Below are 22,779 nucleotides of genomic sequence, written 5' to 3'. Positions count from 1 at the left end.
TGTCAGCAGCTTGAAAGGCAAGGTGGTCAGGCGCAATTGGAGTGTAGTAACTTAAGTCCAGAAGCAAGAAGTGCTATATATGTCCTACACGGTAGATTCTGCTTGGGTACTGAGCTAAACCACTTTTTGTTCCACTAGGATGATAACCTCAGCAAAGAATTAAGGCTTGTCATGCAGCTCCTAAGAAATTGCTTCTTTCGGAACGAATACTGCAAAGTAAGAGACAAAGGAGACGTGCAACATTCAACTGCGATATGGTTGGAGGCCTCTCTCACTGAGCATGTAGTTGCTGGCAGAAGCTTGAGGAACAATTCTGCTCCTGACTTTACGTACAGGGGATTCCACACTGTGAAAGATTAAATTATTCAAAGATATTAGGGGGTGGGGGAGAGGCTGTTTATTGAACGTGAGTGGCAGCTTGGACCCTTGTTTTGTTTCTGCAGATCTCAACCTATAACTTATGTCATCCTTCTCCAACCTGGGACAGAATCCAAAGTGCTTATGCCCCTGCCGATTCTCTTGCACCCTGCCGATTCCGTTGCGCAAGCGGCCCCCACTGCTTGTGCGACGTTGATTGAGCGCTTCCAGGGCATCTCAAAACGAACGGAAACGTTAATTTCTAGAAGAAGGCGGGTTGGTGGAGCTTGCATAAGGGAGCTCTGCCAACCTGCCTTCTTCCAGAAACAAGTATTTCTGCCCAGGGCTTCCTCTAGGAATCACTAAAACTCTTTAGTGTAAGGAGTGGTTCCGCTCACACCACCGAATCAGTGGGACCCCCAGCTTGCAGAAGGGACTTGATGAGGCGGAAGGGAATCAGCAGTGGTGTAAGTGCCCCGTTGGATTCTGTCCCTGGTGCCCTCCAGATGTTTTGGATTTCAACTCCGATCAGCCCCTGCCAGCAATTCACAGGGATGCTGGAAGTTGTAGTCTTAAGTATCTGGAGGGCACCAGGTTGGGGAAGGCTGGCTTATGATGTTTCTGAGCTTGCTAAGTGCCTCAAAATGGTATCATCGCACTGCACTAGGTTAAAAAATAGTGCCTGCAAGTTCCTCACCCACAAGGTGAGGCAATTTTTTTGACTCTAAGATCTATGTCATACTGCTGTTGTTTGTAAGCCATCAGATTTTAAGTTTTACTCACAATTTCACTTACACAAGTAGTTTTGAGTATTGCGTTGTCTTCTTGTCCTTGTCTGGCAGGCAGCAGCTCTTGGAACTCACCTGATCTCTGTTTTCCATTCTCTGTGGCCATGGCTTTTAATGGATGATGCACTGATGCAAACAGCTCTGAATTTGCTTTGTGTGTACACTGCAAACTATCCTTCAGGTGGGAGATGCTTCAGACATTATTTCCTATACTGCAAGTGGCCCTAAAGCATTAATTGGAGAAAAAGCTATGAAGAAAGAAAAATACATGAGTAACTACAGTTAGCTTTTGTTTTGTATTCTCTATCCCTCCTCCTTGTGTTCTTCAAATGAAAGTTCTCATACCACTTCCCTGTCAAATATGAATGAAAATTGATATAGCATGCATGCCTAACTCCTTAAGCAGTGTTTTTATATAATGTATTCATCCTTTGACAGCATTCGTTTTTGTTCTCTTTATGTATCCACCCTTTTTTCTCCTAGCAAATATATTTCAAGCCTTTTAGGTGTAAGCTCTAAATAGTAATACCAGCACAGTGTTATCTATATAGCATTTATAGTTGCGTCCTATCAATTAACCAAATGTATGCTTTGTCACTAAGATTTCTTTGATATGTATATATCAAAGTGACTGCATCTGTATGGAGTATCAGGGAATTGATTTTAACGTTCTACCCACACCTACCAGGATTGGGCCTTGCGTTACAGGAAAAAAGAGCTCCGTTAGTACTGCATTGTTCCAGCAAAGAAGGAAAAGTTAGAAAAGATTCAGATGTTTTGGGGGGAGATAAAGGCAGTGATCTCTATTGTACCTACCAATGCTTAGCTTCTAATGTGGGTGGCTAGTTCACTGAAATCTACAGTATGTGAATATATGAGTGACTCCGTCTCCAGTGGTGAAATTCTCTGCATTAACATATCATTAGTAGTTATGAGGTTAATGGTTCTATTTCTACTTACAAGTTCTAATGTAGGAGTATATCTAAACCGAAAGCATTCTAGGGGCAAATGGAAAATTTGATTCTAAACATAACAAGTTGTCATGGAAGGCAAATGAGTTTTTGTGTTTAAAAACAGTTTGACATGTGTCCATGAAAGCTGTAATTTCTCTTGTGAATAGATTCTGAAGATATGTTACTGTGTGCACCATTACAGATGTAGCTTTAATTTCCTGATAGTATAAAACATGACATCAGTTTAAATTATATATCTTGATGATGATCCAAAGAACTATACGTCCCCAAGGGTCTGCCTGCTTGGGGCAGGCTTTGGGCTATTGTTTTCAAACAGCAACCTTATATGTCATATCACAAAATGCTGTTTTTAAGGGGACATAGAAAAGCAGCTTGTAATATGACATGACATGTTTAAAGAAAATAACCAGTCAATTAAATTAGGCATGCCCAGGTCCTTGGGCATGCCTGCAATAGCTTTTAGAGTTGTAGCTGTGGCTAGGATCCAAAGTTTGCACACCAGTTTTATTCATACATTCAATCAAATTAAGCTCCTCATGGTTCCCAGCATATGCATGCACTTTTCCTGTGAAAAAATCTATCAATGAGCAATCGTTAATAGTAGAGATGTCTCTGTCAGGGTGGAAACTGAGCCCATAGAGCCCCAGAGCAGTTCTGATTCTGAGGAGGAACAGCAATCTGTGGGAGAGGAGCTCACTCACCTCTCACAAGCACAGCAGCTGGCAGAGATTCCTCCTGTCAGCATTCCTGGGATAGATAGTGACCCTGGCAGTGAGAGAGTGTTGGAGGGGGGCTTGCTGGATGCTTGGCGCAGACGCAGGGAGCGACGACAGATGGAGGGCGCCGAAAGGAGGCGTACCACTTGTTTGGCGCTCAAACAACGGTCGCGTCCTGGGGACCCAAGGGAAAGAGGGAAGATCTCTCCATAGCCCATAAGTTCAGAGTCTTCCCATGGTTCCCCTTCAAACGGGGACCAACTGCCTTACCTGAAGCTTAGGCTACTCTGCTATCTTTCCCCAGTGCTGTTCCTTGCTTTGGCGCTAGCGATTAGTATTCTGAAAGAGTCATAAAGTATTAAAGGAATGAAGCCTCAGAAAGAATCCTCGTTGTCTGTGTCCTGAGTTGGCTATTGGAGGGGACTGCCAGAGGCAGCTAGGGCGCTCCTGATAGTCTCCATAATTCTTACCTCAAATATGAGGCGAGTATTACAACCCACAGGTTCTTCCCTGGTTTGTATTTTTAATCTAATCTGGAGAAGAACTCAATTCTATCCCCTCCCCACCCATCCACATGTCTTCCAAATGTCCAATAGTTTACCTTGCTACTGCCCTGGTGGTGGGAAGTAGGGATGTATGTGTTGTCTCTTCCCCTCTCAAGTAGGCCAGCCGACATCCAGAAAGTGCTTTAAGGAATGAGTTGGCATGATATGAGCAGTGAACCCATGCCAGATCAGTTATACACATAGTAAACAAAGATGATGTGGATGGATGCCACCCTCAAAAAATTACATTCAAGGTCATTTTCAAGGTCTTTTGAATGGCATGGGTTAGGCTACTTTCAGGAAAACTGTCACAGCTCTATAAGTAGTAGACCCATTTGGACATACTGTACACCAAACTGAAGGTAAGGAGCTATGCTACCAAACACAATAGCAGTGGAAGTCTAACTTTGATGGATGATAAGTGCTATAAGGGCTCAAACAAAAAACTCCGGAAATTCTGGCAAGAACATGGCTGTGGAATGGCATACTATTTTAACTATCCTAAACAGCTATTTTAACCCTATCACATATTTATTAGCCAAGTCATTTCCTATAATTTGATGCACTGAATGTTTAGATTGGATTGTTAGCTACAAAGTTATGACCATACATCAGAGATATGACCATACCCATTAATAGTAATTATTTGTATTGGCATCAGTGTTTTAAAAGCTAGTACCCATGCCAGATCAATTGTATATAGAGTGAGAAATAAGATGTGGGTGGATTCCAACCTCAAAAACGAAGGGTTTTTTTTTCAAGAGCCCAGTGCATTCCATACAGCTTGAAGTGCTGCAGTCACTTTAAGAAATCATACCTTAGTGGCTCTGTTTTTTATTTAATATGCTTTACATGATTAGATTTCCAGCATTTGATGGTAGTAAATAATAATGTTTGTATTTCTTACAGCATGTTTTAGAAAGATAAAATATGTAGCCTTTGGTAGATCTGTCCTTCTTGAATGTCTAATCCCATCGCTACATCTTGTGGCAGTGAATTCTGTAATTATGTGTTGTGTGTGGCAAAGCCTTTCTTGTTATACATCCAGCACTTCTAAAAACCATGAATCACTCCTAATAGCAAACTCAGATGGTAAGTGCTGACAGGATTAAAGCCGAAAGAGGGAACAGGAGGTAACAGCATGCTCAGGGAACCCCAGAGGTTGCTGGAGTTAAAAAAAGATCATTTAAAATTTCCTAAGGGAACAAAACAACTGATAAGTATGTTCAGTAGCCACAGAATGTTGAGTATCAGTTGAAAAAAGGAAACCCAGGGGAGGGGGAGGCGGAGGGGGGTAGAATGCCATGTTTGAAGGTAATGGCTGGCTGGACCCCTAAACAGGATCACTGCTCTTAAGAGGAGAGGAAATATGGCAACGTTTTGTTGCAGGTCCCATATGTAACGTTTTATATGTGGAGACCATTTCTGTGTAAGTAGCTGTTAAAAGCACACACACCTCTTCTATAATCTTGGCTTTTTTCACTCCATGGACTGTCTGAATTTTTAAATACTTGCAGCTGAGAAAGGTAAATAAAAGCAAAAGGTTGTTGCACAAGGACTAGTATTATACATGAACACTTCTTCACATGTAATTCTAGTCCTCTGTTGTAAATGAATGTGTTTACAGATCTACTTATGTGTAACATTTCTGGTTATTTGTACTAACCCGTAATCATATGTTTCATATTGTGAAGAAGCTTGAAACAGGATTTCTCTTCTCTAATCAACTATAATATGAAAGCTGATAAAACAAGGCAATTTCCTACTGTTTTAAATGACATTCAACTTTTTAAACATACATCTTTACAAATTAGAATGAAATTGAAAAGATACTTGTGTATATGGAAATTATGAAGTACTGTATATTTTTCCTAATACTAGTACTGTATATTTTTCCTAATACTTATGGTTAAATCTTTAAAGGCTGTGGCTCTATGTGTGCGTCCAGTGGTGGATTGTCTCCCCTTCAAACAGCCCAAAGAACTGCGGCTGGGAACTCACTAATGCATAGCATTGTGAAGTTAGCATCTCAAACTCCAGCAGAGAACAGTGTAATTCAGCAGATGACCTTTAATCTACTGGCTAACCTGGTTGTATCTCATGACTGTAAGGGGGTTCTTCAGAAGGTAGGTATATACCATCTTGAATTTATTTCCAAAGCTCAGAAAGCGGTTTAGGTTTTGTGCAAACCCAAGTAAAGAAGTTATGACGCCCAAGTGGTCTAGACCAAGGTGAAAAATGTGAATAGAAGATTGAGGGTTACGATGATATTGAATGATAGGATCAAAATGCAGATGTATGAAAAAATGGCAAACACCATCTTAAGAAAAGGTGAGTGAGTGTGTGTGTGTGTGTGTGTGTGTGAGAGAGAGAGAGACAGAGAGACAGAGACAGAGACAGATACACAGCATCCAGTGATATGCAGTATCCAATAACACTACCACTAATAACGCTGTGCTAGCATAAACCAATGCTAGCACAACGTCATTAGTTCTTACTAGGTAGAGGACCAAATTTCAGTAGCAAATCGCTGCTTTTTCCCTTTCCCCAGGAAGTGCTAATGACGTTATGCTAGTATTGGTTTGTACTAGCAGTGTGCCAGTATTGGATACTGCCCTAGATAATATGTATAAAACCTTGCACGTTATACCTATACATTCTTAATTTCATGTGCTCCACCTTGTAATTTATCCTACAGGTATTGCTTTTGCTATGGCTGAGTCTGCACTCTATACAATTACATATTAAAATAAATTAATGTTTATTGAAGCATTGCCTCTGGATTGTGGCCCATGATTACAAATAGATCAAAGCAAGTGCCTTTAAGTATGTATAGTTTCCCACAATTGACATCAGATGCATAGAGGTATGGGTGCAAACACTGATACACCAGACAAGCATGTTCTTATCAGCCAAATGACTACATTGTCTGTTCTCTGTTCTCCTAGCTGATTTTACTGCCTTTGTGCCACATCACCAGCTGTCAGTGTTGCATGTTTTAAAGTAAAATTATTAGCATAATTTGTGGATACAGCTCCAGTACATTTAGACATTAATTATATACATCACAAAATATACCTTGTCATGTTTCAGCATTGCTCTTTGTGGAAAGGTGGGTCTTAATACCCTGATCTTTATTTATGTTCTTTGCTGCATATTTTTCTCATGTCAGTTCAGTTATCTTGTAAACGAAAAGCATGGAATGTGCCTTTCTCCAGAAATGATTGGTTTGTTTTGATGCAATAATTCTTCTTTGAATAGCGCAGTAATTTCCTGCATATGTCTGATGAACGCTGTCAGAAACTTTCTCAAAGCATTTCATCATTAAGACAATTCCCTCCCTCTTCTGCGAGCTCATGTCTTTCCCACTTCTTGAGGCAAGACAGTGGGTGGAGCAAGGCAAACTCCCAGTCTCTGTTCCTTTTAGCCAGCAAGCAGAGTAGAAGTAGGGACTGATTATCATCTTCCTTGTGTCTTGATAAGTTTGTGCTGGCATTGTGCAGCTTTCAGCAATTAAAACTACTTTTGACTTAAAATGAGACATTACAGCTGCTGAACACTTAAGGCCAATGTGTGTGGACTGATTTTATTACTAAATTTATATTCCACAACTTTTGCAAAACTGCATTCAGGGCAGCTAACAAACCACTAAAAGCAACATACTTGGACAATCATTTTGTTCTTTAAAAAATATTTAAAATAAAGGAAGATAATAAAACAGTTAATCAATAGACCGCAAGTAAGAGAGAGCTAAAAATTTACAGTGACTTAAGGCGCAATCCTATGCATGTTTTGATGGGGGGGGGGGAATTCTGCAACTCCTAGCATCCATCAGCCAGCATGGCTGTCTAGGTATGCTGGGAGTTGTAGGACTTATTCTGTCTAAACATTCATAGGATTGCAGCCTTAAAGTCTAAACGTTCTAAAGAGCTGGAAGAATAAAGAGACTTTTGCCTGTCAAAAAAGAGAGCACGCACTGTTTATGTAAATTAGGGGTGGGGGAACCTGTGGTCCTCCAGATGATGATGCATTAAAAGTACCATTATCCCTCACCATTGGTCATGGTGGCTAGGGCTGATAGAATTTGGAGTCCAACCACATCTGGAGGGTCACAGGTTCACCACTCATGATGTAAATGCTATGGCTTGGATCCAAAGGTCCCCTTCTACCTTCAGGCAGCCTCTTCTGTTTAAGGAAGGGCTGCTTCTGACCTTGCAGAAAAAGGCTGTGTGAGAACAGTTATCCCCAATCTAGATTAGTTCTTCCATTTGCACAAGATTTTGTGCAAGCTCTTAAGACCTTCTTAAAGCACACTAGAGTTTATATGCTGTATCTTTCCTTATTCACCATGTTTTTCATACTATAACACAGCCCCCAAGCATTGCCATGTTGCACTGTGACAAATCTTTCACTAGCCTGTTCAAGAGTTTGTGGAAGAGCACTCATACGTTTTTGTTCTCCTTCCATGTATAGTGGTATGGATCCAAGCCTATATGTTTCAGTCTAGTTCCTAATTATCTGTTAATGATGCACATCTACAGTGGGCGGCAGCTTGAATATAACCTTGTAATAGCATGTCCAATTCTAATTACTTTTACTGATTACTATGCACAAACTGGATTGACTAATTAGCGTAGGAAGACAAGGATTTTATTTAATTTTTTACTGACTGAATTATTGAAATTGTTGTGAAAACAGCATTCTGGTTTCAGAGTCGTGTTGAATTTCCATAGAGTCAGGACGTTTTGGCAAATGACATGTTTTGTATAGGATGACATTATGAATTGAAGCTGATGTGTTAGTGGGAAACAAATGCTACAATTTGAAGGGTTGCTCAACTAATTTATCAAAACTTTAAAACACAATTTCTAGATCAATGTCATGTTCAATATTTCCAGAGAAAAGATTGTACTTCCAAAGGAAACTTTTTTTTTTCATAGGAGAACTGTGGAAGGATGTTGCTTCTTAATGTATATTTTGCCCCTGTCATACTCCAGAATAACTTCCTGCAGAACTTTTTGTCACTGTCATTGCCCAAAGGAGGAAATAAAAGCCTTAGTGTGCTGGCTGTTGCTTGGCTAAAGCTCCTATTGAATTTATCATTTGGAGAAGATGGACAGCAAATGATTGTGAAGCTGAATGGTAGCTTAGATCAACTTATAGAGATGGCCAAGTTCAAACACCGAAGTAATCCAGACGTCATCCTTCTGATTCTGCACAACACCTGCTTTAGTCCAGCAAACAAACCAAAGATACTAGCTAACGGTAAGTACTGATTCTCTTGTTTAGACTGTTGCCAAGATGCAGTACTGCTATCTCATGGTAATGTAGGTTGTTGACAAACTCTCGGTATGTAAGATTTTGTATATGAGCAAACTTAATTTATATATTAATGTATATATTAAAATAAATTTTGATGTATTTGGTAACATAACATTTTGGAATTCCCATTCAAGTGAATCCTGTAACTTTACTCAGGGAGCTGGCCAAGGTATTTCCCACTGAAGTTAACAGATTACATGTTTTGGCACTGCACCCAATTTATTTAATGAATTTATAAACCCTACTTCAGTACAAGACTCTGGGCTCTGTACAGCTCGAAATAAAACGTCTGCAATGAAACTCAGTAAAATAAAAACATAAAATTGTAGAGCAAGATCTATAAAATCAGTAAAGTCAGTAAAATCCAACAAAAAGTATAAAAGCACAATTATGTCCAGCTGTAGAACATGCTAGACTACCCGGAGAATTTTTAGACAAAGTATTTGCTTGGCACCGAAAAGATGTCAAGGTTGGCAGCAGATGAGCTTCTCTGCGGACGTCATTCCATATGTGAAGCTCCACAGTTGAGAAAGGCAGGGGGTGACTGTGTAGAGGGCTATCTTCATATGAGAGACCCAGAAGAAGGTCTCTCATAAAGAATGAAGGTTTTGGACAGGTTCAAGTGACAGAGGACAGTTTTTTCAGATAGCTAGGCCCCACAGCTTAATAGGCAGTGACCAGCACTTTGAATTGAGCCTAGTGGTAGCCACTATAGTTGTTTTAAGCACAAGCAAAATACATGGTTTCCTGCTTGTGGTTTCCTGGTCGACAGCTGGTTGGCCACCGTGTGAACAGAATGCTGGACTAGATGGATCCTTGGTCTGATCCAGCATGGCTCTTCTTATGTTCCTGTGTTCCTTTATAGCCAGTCAGTTTGCAGCATAGCAACTATGTTTGTACTTCTGACATTCTGGGAAGTCTATCAAAGACAGACTCACATACAGTGCATTACAGTAGTCCAGGGGTAGGTCATGTAGCACCTGCGGGCACCAATGCACCCCCTGACACCTTCCTTGACACCCACCAAGGTGCCCTACCCCTCCCACTTCTTGTTGTTGTTAAATAACGCATTTTCTGACTGACAGCTGGGATTGCTGAGAAATATTTCTGTTGGCCCTGAAAACTGTGCGTTCAAAGGAGTTCTTTAGTGTGTTGGTGCTCAGTGCCCACCTCTGCCTTGTACTTTTCCGGCAGGTTTCTTGTCCTTTGCCACACCTCCCATAGCATCCATTTTGTGGTGGTGCTCAGCATAGTTTTTCAAATTGCCAAATGTGCCCATGGCCCAAAAAGGTTGTCTGCCCCTGCAGTAATCCAGTCTAGAGGTTACAAGAGTATGGATAATGGTGGCCAGGAGGGGTTGCTGCGGACATAGCCTTGGCTAGTAAAAGGCACTGCATGCCACAGATGCCACTAGCTCTTGCAGTGACAATGCTGCATCTATCAGTATCCCCTGACTGCGAACCTGGTTCTTTAGGGGGAGTGTAAGCCCAAAGAGGTAGAAAACTACCAACCTAATTAGATGACTCACCTACTAATTGAGCCTCTGTCTTCTCTGGATTGACTAGAATCAATATACAGATACAGATTCAGAACTTCCACTAGGCCTTTATACATTATTTGTATGAAGAGGGGTCTGCACTTTGCAAGGGCAGGGAGGGCTGTGCTGGCCCTGCCTTGGTGCCACACAGCTTCCTTGGCATCCATATGTGGACAGCTGAACTGAAGAAGCCTAAGCATGCAGATATCTATGGGAGCTGCGACCCTACGTGATTGGGGCTCTGGCTCCTGTGGAAATCCATGCAGGTAGGCTTCCCTGCCTCAGACATCTATACCTACTGTGCGGACGCTGGGGTGGGGCTGAGGAAGGTATTCAACATAAGGATTGGGGCCCGCAGCACAGCTCTGCTATCCCTTTCATCATGTCAACATTTACCATGTGAGTAATGTGTGATGGGGCTACTGTCTTGCCTGAATCTGATGAAAAGGAGAAATAAAGCTTAGTATCATCAGCAAAATACTATGCTGTGGTATAATCACCACAATTTGTTTTCTGGTGTGAAATATCAAAAGTAGGAGCAGCCTGGCTAGCTCCTGGAATGTCATAGGTGGTGAGGCAAATGACGTGTCATGGTTGAGTGAAGAGGACACGTGTCATGGCTGGTGAAGCATGTAGGGATTCTGCCTTTCTCCTTCCTCTCTCCTTCCTCTCCTCCTCATATCAGCTGTCTTACTATTAATTTAGTAAAGTGAGATTATTTTGAATTTTTAAGAAGGGGTGATTTATTATTGGAGAAATTGTTTTTTCTTCAAGTCCATTTGCAAATCAGGCCCCAGCTGTTCCTTCTCTTTAAATGGATTCATAAGAAACCTGCACACACTCTGTGAACAAGGCGTATAAATGCTTAATTTATCAAAACAGAATGTTTACATGTTGCAAGGTTTCTGTCTAGGAGGGATAAGAAGCTATTGTTGTTGTTCAGTCGTTAAGTCGTGTCTGACTCTTGGTGGCCGCATGGACCTTAGCACGCCAGGCCTTCCTGTCCTCCGCTCTCTCCTGGAGTGTGCTCAAGTTCATATTCATTGCATCGGTGATGCTATCTAGCCATCTCATCCTCTGCTGTCCCCTTCTCCTTTTGCCTTCAATCTTTCCCAGCATCAGGGTCTTTTCCAGGGAGTTTTCTCTTTGCATTAGGTAGCCAAAATATTTGGGCTTCTGCTTCAGTATCTGTCTTTCCAATGAGCAGTCAGGGTTGATTTCCTTTAGGATGGACTGATTTGACCTCTTTGCAGTCCAGGAGACTCGTAAGAGCCTCCAGCACCACAGTTCGAAAGCATCAATTCTTTGGCACTCAGCCTTCCTTATAGTCCAGCTCTCACAGCCATACGTTGCTACTGGGAAAACCATAGCTTTGATTATACGAACCTTTGTCGGCAAGGTGATGTCTCTGCTTCTTACTAGGCTGTCTAGGTTTGCCATAGTAAGAAGCTATACTACTTTCCAACAGAACTCTGAGCAGTTTCCATCGCCAGTTACCTTAGTGCTTGGACACCTTTCTTAAGCAATCACTATTCAACTGCATAATCTTTCTTGAATATAATTGAACTGGAGCATAATCTGTCTGGTGGTCTTCTGAACAAAATGTTAATGGGACGCCATGTGCAACGGTAGGTATATTTCGGACACACTGCCAGAAGAGCTAGCGTGAGAAGCAAAGTAATATAGTTTTAATCATGGGGATTGGTAAAGATTATCGGTGTCTTAATTCTCACCTCCTTGTTATGCTTCACTAAAGTATGTACTACACTTGGTACAATATCAATGCAATGTTGTAGCCATCTCTGTTCTGATACTTTTGTTTCTCTGTGCTAGCACACAGCAGTCAAAAGGTATACCTTGTTTATAACTTAAGACACCTGAAATGTCTTGGCTTTATTTATTATGTCTCTTGTAATATTTATCACAGAGAGACAAATGACCACAGGAACGCATTGGCAAAGCTGCAGTTGTGATATAATGGCCTATTCTTAGGTATATGTGTGGTCTTTTGTCTTCCTCACAGATAAAGCCATTGCATTGCTATCTGCCTGTCTGGAAAGTGATAGCCCTGTAGCTCAAAGAATAGGAGCATCTGCACTTTGGGCTTTGCTTCACAATTATCAGAAGGTTGGTATTTTCTCAACTGTGTGGTTTTCTTCTCACATGTTTGCACACAAGTATTGTAGGTTTTATTTATGTATTGTGTTATATATCCTGCCTTTCCATTAGCATGGCCAATATGACAGACAAACTCAACGCTCTGTAAATTAATTAAAGATGGAAGTGTAAAGCAAAATTGGCTGATCTTAGTTCAGCACCTCATGGCCCCCTTGGGATTACTGGACCACAATGCTCATGAAAGTGGAGGCAAAAGATGGAGGTTGTTGGGTTTTTTCCCTGTAATGCATAAAGGTTCAGGATCCCTCCCTAGATATAGACTTGGCAATTATATTCTTTTCTCCCATGAATTACAGTCTTTCCTCAGGCATCTTTCTTTTCTGTCTGCCCTTTTCTGAACTTTCTGTATCACTGACACCTATTCTTCCCCTTTTCTTCAGCCACCATACTTATGACCTGTCGTGCCCTGAGAGTCCCTGCCTTCTGACATTTCCTGTCAGTTAGCTTTCCAGTCCTTACTCTGCCCATTTTCTATAGCAGCCTCTCCAAACCTGGTGCCCTTCAGATGTTTTGGGCTAGAACTTCCATCAGTCCCAGCCAGTATGGCCAATGGCCAGGGGTGATGGGAGCTGTTGTCCAAACATCTGCACTAGGCTGGGGAAGGCTCTTCTAGAGCCTCTATGTTGTTTTTATCCTAGCCAAAATGAAAGCTCTCTTTTCACAGAAGCTGTTCTAGGAACATTTTCTCACTGTCAACTTTGTTCCCTGAGCAGCTGGAATATTTGTGGATATTTTGGCACATCACAAAGCTTAAGCAATTGCTGTCAGAGGCTTCACTACCTTACGAAGCCTCAACTTAAGTTGGAGGAGGTCTGGGTCAATGGATGGAACCATTGAGAACCAAGTTGTTCCTCTTTTCAGAACCCTGATCTAGGTTCTGTTTCTTATTTATGGTGGAGTATGACAGAATGTTGGCAACTACTTTTTGAATACATATTTCCTCATGACCACATTTCTGTCCTGAAGCCAGTTAGCTAATGAAGGTCTTAATGATATTAAGTAGGAAATATGCTGTGGTGTGTCTATTTAAAAGGTGTATTCTTCCTCTGCTCCCAGATTCTATATGGGTGCTCTGAGATACATGAATGCAAAGAAAATTAATATTGGAACATGTTAGCATAATAAATTTTTATGTAGGTTATGTGATGCATGGCTTTAAAATAAGCTGTTTATTGCCATGCAGCAGACAGTCTATGCTTGTTCTACCACTGTTGAATTCTGAAAGAAGTTGCAGGTATGTCACTCACAAGGAGCTTAATATTCAACTGAGAGCTTTCTGTTATGCTGAGCTTTGCAAACAGACATGTTCTGGGAAATTGTGCCTCCTTTTATTGCTATATTTCATTGAACTCTTCTGTCTTCTTCCCCTCCCCTCCTCCCCCCCACCCCACAGCACTATTCACAATGGTATGCTCATATGTTGCATTCTTAAGTTTCTGAATGTCATAGCCTTGTGGCCTGCTGCCAGTAAAGGAGTGCAAGAAGAAGAAATGATCTTGAGCATCAGCACGGGGGAATTAATAAAGTCATTGGATTATTCTTTCTTTGTGCTACAGGCAAAAGTGACTTTGAAGAATCCATCAATAAAAAGAAGAATAGATGAAGCTTTTATTTCAATAAAGAAAAGTATGTTTCCATCGAAAAAAACTTAGTTTCCATCTCTAAGGAACAGCAGCTGATGCTATAATAGTTCTGTGAAGAGATGAGTAATATTCAACATTGCCAAGAAAACAACAAACAAGTATCCTCTCATGGAGCATAAGGCTATCGATGGCTACTAGTCCAGATGGCTATATGCTACCTCCAGTATCAGAGGCAGTGCACCAGTTGCTGGAAAACATGACTAGGAGGGTGCTATTGCACTCATGTCCTACTTGTGGGTTTCCCACAGGCAGCTGGTTGGCCACTGTTTGAACAGAATGCTGGACTAGATGGACCTTGGTCTGATCCAGCATGGCTCCTCTTCTGTTAAGTATCTTGCAATGCAATCCTAAGCATGATTACTCAGAAGTAAGTCTTGTTGAATTCAGTGGGACTTACTCCCAAGAATGTGTGCGTAGGATTGTAACACAAGTCAACAACCTTCCTGAAGCATTATGAGCTCTGTATTGTACTATTGAAATCCATATGTGCTTTTAAAAAAGCAAAAGTTTTTAAAGGAAATACCTTAGCTTAGGGTTGTCAAGAGTTGAATGTTACATATATTTTTGAAGTTTTCGGTGGCTTTTCCTCATCCCACATTGTTTAAGAAAAGCCAAAATGTAGTCAACATTATCAGTTTTAGAAGTTCTTCTATGCATACACTAGAACTAGAGGTTTCCCCTATAGTGTTAAGGAAAATCTTACTACCGATTTCTACATTCCTGCCAGTTAGATGATGCAGACACACATGCATTCCACTGAAAAACACAATGTGAACAAAAGTCAGCTTATATAACCTTCCGCCCAGGGCCAGATGTAGGTTGAAATCCATCATCGTTCAGATTTGGCTGCATGATTGTTATGGGCACAGCCCAGCCAAAGTTAAACTCTTAAGAGTTAAGATGTACTTGAGTCTCTTCCATAGAAATAAATAGGACTTAAAAGTTCTTAACTTGGACGTGGCTGTTCCATATGTCATTTTTTCAGTGTACTGATCAGCATGCAATTAAATAAGAAATTCGCAAACTTTGTATGCTGAGCGAATTTTAATAACAACTGACCTAATTTGCACTTGCTGAACTAATATGCAAATTGGATCACAGTTCTCTTCTCCGAATTTTGTGATGCAGTTCTCCAATCAAAGAAATACATACACAAATGTGTACACTAGTTCTATTTACTCTGTGTTTTTGATGTTTAGCTGAAGAAAAAGCCTGCAAGGCTTAGGGTAAAGATGGTATCTGGAGCCAGTTGCTAGCAACCTAGAAGGTATTTCTGTTATAGGATGGACGGACCCAAGGATGTAGTATCCTTAGTGCAATATAAAGTACACATCTAGAAGCAGCTGATGGGAGAGAATAGCAGCTGAGGTAGAGTCTGATCAGAGTACCAGTATGTTCCTCACCTGCTCAAATGTTCCTCACATATTCTAGCATTAGTTATATAAATTACCCAAGGCTACTGGGTAACTGGGAAAGAGCGAGTTTAGTGGAGTAGAGTTCAAGTTCGAACTCTGACATCTCCAGGTAGGGTCTGGAAATGATAAGAGTCTGAAACTCTGGAGAGCCACTGCTAGTCAGTATAAACAATACTGGCCTAGATAGATCATTGGTTGAACTTGGTATAAGGCAGCTGTATATGCTCCAATTAAAAAAAATATTTTAGTATGCTTTTGGAAACCAAATACTTAATAATGAAACATCAATCCTGATACTACTAACAAAATTATGAAAGGGTAGATGGAACTGCATTTTTATTACAAAGTTATGACTGTTGCTTTATCTTTATGAGTTGGCAATTTATCTCATATTAAAAGCATTGATGCATTCCTTCCCTTTTTAGCTCTTCGACAGCAACAAGAAAGCCAGCAGGATGCCTATCACTTAAAATGTCTGGAAACCCTTGTGCAGCTTCTCAGCACTTAACAAATGCAATGTAGATGCAGTGCATGTCATAGGACTGATTCTCTGAAGAGCCCAAATAGAGTTTTAAATCTATTGTTCAGAGGAAATCTACCATTGAAGAAGAATGCTAATTCTTCGGATTAATATTTGAATATCCTGTGCCAAAAAAATTATAATAAATGTGTTCATTTTTCTGGAAACACAGTTCCAATATTGTGCTGCTATAAGTGGCAGATGGAAAAATAGAATGGAAAGAATTGATTTTTAATTATGTAAATTGTAATTATGTAAATATACTTTTTTCACAATGTTTGAACTTGTATAAATAAAGATGTTACCAAAAGATTGTCTTATTACTTGTATCATGAATGCTACCATACAGTGACCAATCCAAAGACAGAAGAAAAAGGCTGTTTTCCGGAGTCACGTGGAAGGCATTCTCCACCTCAGGAAGGTGGCCCCTCCTGAAGTTTGTAGGCAGGGTCCACATCTACACTTTATCTTTCCAGGGGAGGAGCATCCTACCTCCCAGACCAGCCTAGCGTGCAGAGCGGTTGGGTCCTGCTCGAGAGCTTCAGCCTACATCTTAGTTTCACTTTAGTTTCCCACATAGGAAAAATCCTTTCCCTCCCTTTATTCTCTGTTTTCATCTCTCTCTCTTTCTCTCCTTCCTTTCTCTCTTCCTACCCTTTCTCCCATCCAGCAATAGCTAGAGCTGGGGGAAACATGTTAGCAGGAGAGGAAGCTTCCTCAGCTTTTCTGTTGAGGAGTAGGGACAGTCTGCAACAAATGCTCCAGTAAGGTGTGGATGCTTTGTCAGCAGGAAAAAAGAGTGAGCCACAGCAGCGTTTGCCAGGCCCCAGGGCAGGGTACAGCCTGCATTCAGCTTTAGGCATGGCTCAGCTGGAAGATTCCCAAGATGCAAGTCCTTCCTGCTTCACAGGGCCACGGAAGACCCAGGCTTCTGCTGCTGCCGCCACCACACCCAGTTCCAAGTCCCTTCCCTTACAGACAGGGTTGGGGGGAACAAAGGGTAAACTGCGGTCCTGGCCTGATCCCTTCAAAAGAATATGGAGAGGGCCAGGGACCAGCCACAAGAGAGACACAGCTTGTCAGCTCCAAGCAACATGGAGCACCAGAGCAAGGTGGGGGTGAGTATTCCAGTATTGCAAACCCCCACCACGGAGCTCCTCCTCCAGGAGGAGGTGGAATTTCGCAAGTGATTGGGACAAATTATATCCTAAGAATTACAAAGCCAAGGGAAGGGGCCCACCAGGAATAAATCCCCTCCCCCCTGTAACAAACACAAAGGGAAAAGAAAAAGGAGCAGACATGAGTCTCTAAGTTCCACTGAACACAAGGAAAAAAGGGGAAGGAAGACGGTTAGGGAGTCTTCCTCAGATTCCAGAGCTTCCAGCCCATCTTCATCACCTTCCACCTCCTCCCTTCTTCACCCAGATGCCATAAAGGTAGCACCTTCACCCCAAGCCCTTGAGGCCTCAGATGGGGGCAGATCGGAGGGTTCCAAGGCATGTAAACCATCCAACCGGGGTAAAAAATGACACAGAGCCACATCTCCCTTTCAGATGAGGGTCAGGACTCCTCTAGTTCAAATAATGAGGAGGAAGAATTGTCAGAGGAAGAACTGGAGTCCCCTGCTGCTCAGAAATGCTTGTTTTCAGTAGAATTTTTTCCAGGCCTGTTAGCTAAAGTGAGTTGTTGTTCAGTCGTTCAGTTGTGTCCAACTCTTCGTGACCCCATGGACCATAGCACGCCAGGCCTTCCTGTCCTGCGCTCTCTCCCAGAGTGTGCTCAAGTTCATATTCATTGCATCCGTGATGCTATCTAGCCATCTCATCCTCTGCCGTCCCCTTCTCCTTTTGCCTTCAATCTTTCCCAGCATCAGGGTCTTTTCCAGAGAGTTTTCTCTTCGCATTAGGTGGCCAAAATATTTGAGCTTCAGCTTCAGTATCTGTCCTTCCAATGAGCACTCAGGGTTGATTTCCTTTAGGATTGACTGATTTGACCTCCTTGCAGTCCAGGGGACTCGTAAGAGTCTTCTCCAGCACCACAGTTCAAAAGCATCAATTCTTCGGCACTCAGCCTTCCTTATAGTCCAGCTCTCACAGCCATACATTACTACTGGGAAAACCATAGCTTTGATTAGATGGACCTTTGTCGGCAAGGTGATGTCTTTGCTTCTTACTATGCTGTCTAGGTTTGCCATAGCTTTCCTCCCAAGGAGCAAGCGTCTTTTAATTTCATGGCTACAGTCACCGTCTGCGGTGATCTTGGAGCCCAAGAAAGTAAAATCTGTCACTGCTTCCATTTCTTCCCCTTCTATATGCCAGGAAGTGATGGGGCCAGATGCCATGATCTTCGTTTTTTGAATGTTGCGTTTCAAACCAGCTTTTGCACTCTCCTCTTTCACCCTCAACAAGAGGCTCTTGAGATCCTCTTCGCTTTCTGCCATTAGGGTGGTATCGTCTGCATATCGGAGGTTGTTGATAATTCTCCCGGCAATCTTAATTCCGACCTGTGATTCATCCAACCCGGCGTTTCTCATGATGTACTCTGCATATAAGTTAAATAAGCAGGGTGACAATATGCAGCCTTTTCGTACTCCTTTCCCAATTTTGAACCACTCGGTTGTTCCATGTCTGGTTCTTACTGTTGCTTCTTGACCCTCGTACAGGTTTCTCAGGAGACAGGTAAGGTGGTCTGGTACTCCCATCACTTTCAGAATTTGCCACAGTTTGTTGTGATCCACACAATCAAAGGCTTTAGCGTAGTCAATGAAGCAGAAATAGACGTTTTTCTGGAATTCTCTTGCTTTCTCTGTGATCCAGCGAATGTTGGCAATTTGATCTGTAGTTCCTCTGCCTCTTCGAAACCCAGCTTGTACTTCCGGTAGTTCTTGGTTCGCATACTGCTGAAGCCTAGCTTGTAGGATTTTAAGCATCACCTTGCTGGCATGTGAAATGAGCACAATTGTGCTGTAGTTTGAACAGTCTTTGGCATTGCCCTTCTTTGGAATTGGCATGTAAACTGACCTTTTCCAGTCTTGTGGCCACTGTTGAGTGTTCCAAATTTGTTGGCATATTGAGTGCAGCACTTTAACAGCATCAACTTTTAGGATCTTAAATAGCTCGGCTGGAATACTATCATCTCCACTAGCTTTGTTCTTAGTAATGCTTCCTAAGGCCCACTTGACTTCACTCTCTAGGATGTCCGGCTCAAGTTCAGTGACTGCACTATCATGGCTATCAGGGACATTAAGATCTTTTCTATATAGTTCTTCTGTGTATTCTTTCCACCTCTTCTTAATCTCATCTGCTTCTGTTAGGTCCCTGCCTTCTTGGTCCTTTATCATGCCCGTCTTTGCACAAAACGTTCCCTTGATATCTCTGATTTTCTTGAAAAGATCTCTAGTCTTTCCCATTCTGTTTTCCTCGATTTATTTGCATTGTTCATTGAAGAAGGCCTTCTTGTTTCTCCTTGCTGTTCTCTGGAACTCTGCATTCAGTTGGATATATCTTCCCCTTTCTCCCTTGCTTTTCGCTTCCCTTCTTTCGTCAGCTACTTGTAAAGCCTCATCAGAAAGCCACTTGGCTTTCTTGCATTTCTTTTTCTTTGGGATGGATTGAGTTGCTGCCTCCTGAACAATGTTACGGACCTCCGTCCATAGTTCCTCAGGCACTCTGTCTGTCAGGTCTAATCCCTGAAATCTATTCCTCACCTCCACTGTATATTCATAAGGGATATGATTGAGGTCATACCTGAATGGTTTAGTGGTTTTCCCTACGTTCTTCAATTTCAGCTGAAATTTTGCAAGAAGCAGCTCATGATCTGAGCCACAGTCAGCTCCAGGTCTTGTTTTTACTGACTGTATGGAGCTTCTCCATCTTTGGCTGCAAAGGACATAATCAATCTGATTTCAATATTGACCATCTGGTGATGTCCATGTGTAAAGTCGTCTGTTGTGCTGTTGGAAAAGAGTGTTTGCTATGATCAGCGTGTTCTCTTGGCAAAACTCTATTAGCTTTTGTCCTGCTTCATTTTGTACACCAAGGCCATGCCCGCATGTTATCCCGGTGATTTCTTGACTTCCTACTTTAGCATTCCAATCCCCTATGATGAAGAGGACCTCGTTTTTTGGTGTTAGTTCTAGAAGGTGTTGTAGGTCCTCATAGAACCGATCAACCTCAGCTTCTTCGGCCTCAGTGGTTGGGACATAGACTTGAATTACTGTGATGTTGAATGGTTTGCCTTGGATTCGTACTGAGATTCTATCGTTTTTAAGATTGTACCCCAGGACTGCTTTTCCCACCCTTTTGTTGACTATGAGTGCTACTCCATTTCTTCTGAGGGATTCTTGCCTACAGTAGTACATATGATGGTCACCTGAATTAAATTCGCCCATGCCTGTCCATTTTAGTTCGCTGATTCCCAAGATGTCGATGTTCAATCTTGCCATCTCATGTTTGACCACCTCCAGCTGACCTTGATTCATTGATCTGACATTCCAGGTTCCTAAACAATATTGTTCTTTACAGCATCGGATTTTCTTTTCACCACCAGACTTTGGCTCAGCCGCTTCTCTCTTTCTGGCGCTACTTGGAAATACCCTCTGCTCTTCCCCAGTAGTATATTGGACACCTTCCAACCTGCAGGGCTCATCTTCTGACATCATATCTTTTAGCCTTGTGATACGTTCCATGGGGTTTTCTTGGCAAGAATACTGGAGTGGGTTGCGATTTCCTTCTCCAGTGGACCACATTTTGTCAGAACTCTCTGCCATGACCTGTCCGTCTTGGGTGGCCCTGCACGGCATAGCTTATGGCTTCACTGAGTTAAGCAAGCCCCTTTGCCACAACAAGGCAGTGATCCATGAAGGGGGCTAAAGTGAGTAGAATGCTTCAAATTAAGGAAGATGTACCTAAACCAGGTGATTCTACATCCCCCTCTACCTTTGCAGGGGCTAAGACATTCTTTCTACCTAGACCACACAAACCCTTCACAGTCCCTTTCCCTGATGCCGTCTCAGAAGTCTGGAAGGCAGAGTGGGCCTCACTGGGGAAAAGCAAACACCAATTGGCTGATACTCTGCCAGCTAAGATTATGGATTAGCTGAAAGTCCCGGTGGTTGATGCCCCTATAGTTGCACTGACCTCCTTAGCAGCCCTGCCCCCCTGATGGGGAAAATGGGCCTAAAGATCCTTGCAGTAAGTGAGTAGAAGCAGCTCTACACAGAGGTTTTGAGGCAACTGCTGCTGCTTTCAAGGCATTGAAAACTAATGCCTTTTCTCTAGGGCAACTTACCTGTGGGCAGAAGAATTGGCAGGCTCAGATTTGATTCCCAAACCGATTAAGGATGGGTTGAAGAAAATCTGTTATTCATAAGCCCTGCTTGCTTACTCTTCCTTGGATGTATTCCAGTTTGGAGCCAAGCCATGGCAGCTAAAACAGTCAAGAGAGGTAACGTGTGGCTTGGGAACTGGGATGCAGACCCAGGCTCCCAGATTGATCTGGCCACTTCACCCTTCACAGGTGCCCAACTTTTGGAGGAACCGCTTGACAAGGTTTTGGTTGAAAATAAGGAAAAAGAAAATGTGCTTCTTTCAAAGAAAGAAGAACAGAAAGCCAAAGCACAGCTGTCCTTTTGTCCAGACATATGCACAGACCAAACCAACAGGGTAGTTACAAGCTCAAATGGCAAAGAGCCTACAGGTCTTCTGATAATCCTACGATGCAGTTGGCATCCCCAAACTATGCATCAAACGGCAAAAGAGGGTACTTTGGGCAGGCATCTGCTGAACTTTGCTCCCACTTGGCTCCAGACTACTTTGGACAAGTGAGTGAGAGACACAGAAACCAAGGGTTATGTCCTGGAATTTGCCTCTCTTCCCAGAGAGAAGTTTATAGTTTCTCCACATTCACACAAGCATTCCAAGTATCAGAACTTTCTCAAGGCTATCAATCACTTATTGGAGATAAAAGCTATAGAACCAGTCCCAATAAGAAAGATCAAAACTGGTATTTACTCCATCTTTTTCCTAGTTCCCAAAAGGAATGGGGGTATAAGAGCCATTTTGGACCTCAAATAAACACACCATCAAAAGACATTTCAAAATGAAGACTCCGAAACTGATTGCAGCAACTCTGAACAAGCAGGTTTTCTAACATTGATAGACCTGTCCGAGGCATACCTGCATGTTCTGATCAGGAGAAAGCACCAAACGTATCTGCACTTTTGCTACAACAACCAACATTTTCAGTACAGGGCTCTGCCGTTTGGACTCACTTCAGCCCAAGTGTTTACCAAGCTCCTGGTAGCTGTTGCAGCACATCTGAGAATGAGCAAGGTGTACCTTCGACCCATACTTAGGCGACATTTTAATCAGGATGTCATCGGAGCAGCAGTGCACAGACAGCACCTAACTCGCACTGAAATGCCTCAAGGACCATGGATTTCTGGTGAATATGAAGAAGAGTGCCTTATGCCCCACCCAGCAACTAGAACACCTGGGGGTGATACTGGACACCACTCAGTTCAAGATGTTTCTTATACAAGAACAGATTGGGAAACTATCTCAACTGGCAGTGTCCATTTGCTCTCAGAAAACAGCAGACCTGATGGCCCTGGCTCAACTATTGGGGATGGTGTCATGTCAGGGTTTGGTGCATTGGTCAAGATTTCACTCATGCCAACTTCATAGCTTGTTGTTTCTATTCCAGAACCATATTACCTCCTGCATGCACAGACAAAGTGATGTTCTGGAGCTAATACATCAGGAACTGGAATGGTGGCTGGACC

The 22,779-nt window shown here is 42.3% G+C and overlaps 1 protein-coding gene across 6 annotated transcripts in view; it reads left to right on the top strand.

Moving 5' to 3' along the window:
* Positions 1–16,301, top strand: part of RTTN (rotatin) — a 118,559-nt gene extending 102,258 nt beyond the window's left edge. For 4 of the 6 annotated variants that reach the window (XM_084849965.1, XM_084849967.1, XM_084849966.1 and 1 more), the window contains exons 43-49: positions 139–216; positions 1,200–1,326; positions 5,304–5,506; positions 8,378–8,645; positions 12,263–12,366; positions 13,974–14,043; positions 15,901–16,301. In XM_084849965.1, coding sequence (XP_084706091.1) covers positions 139–216; positions 1,200–1,326; positions 5,304–5,506; positions 8,378–8,645; positions 12,263–12,366; positions 13,974–14,043; positions 15,901–15,983 — 933 coding nt within the window. In that variant the 3' untranslated portion in view covers positions 15,984–16,301. Of the gene's footprint in view, positions 1–138; positions 217–1,199; positions 1,327–5,303; positions 5,507–8,377; positions 8,646–12,262; positions 12,367–13,810; positions 14,044–15,900 lie in introns of all 6 variants that reach the window. The other 2 variants (XR_014790169.1, XM_084849968.1) reach the window with 2 other exon arrangements.
* Positions 16,302–22,779: the final 6,478 nt, after the last annotated feature.

This window comes from Heloderma suspectum, chromosome 4, assembly GCF_057233095.1.
Source record: "Heloderma suspectum isolate Gila_16-S chromosome 4, 16-S_ref, whole genome shotgun sequence".
In the NCBI taxonomy this organism is placed as follows: domain Eukaryota; kingdom Metazoa; phylum Chordata; class Lepidosauria; order Squamata; family Helodermatidae; genus Heloderma; species Heloderma suspectum.
The sequence above is the reverse complement of the archived record's forward strand: the minus strand, read 5'-3'. Positions and strand labels throughout refer to the sequence as shown.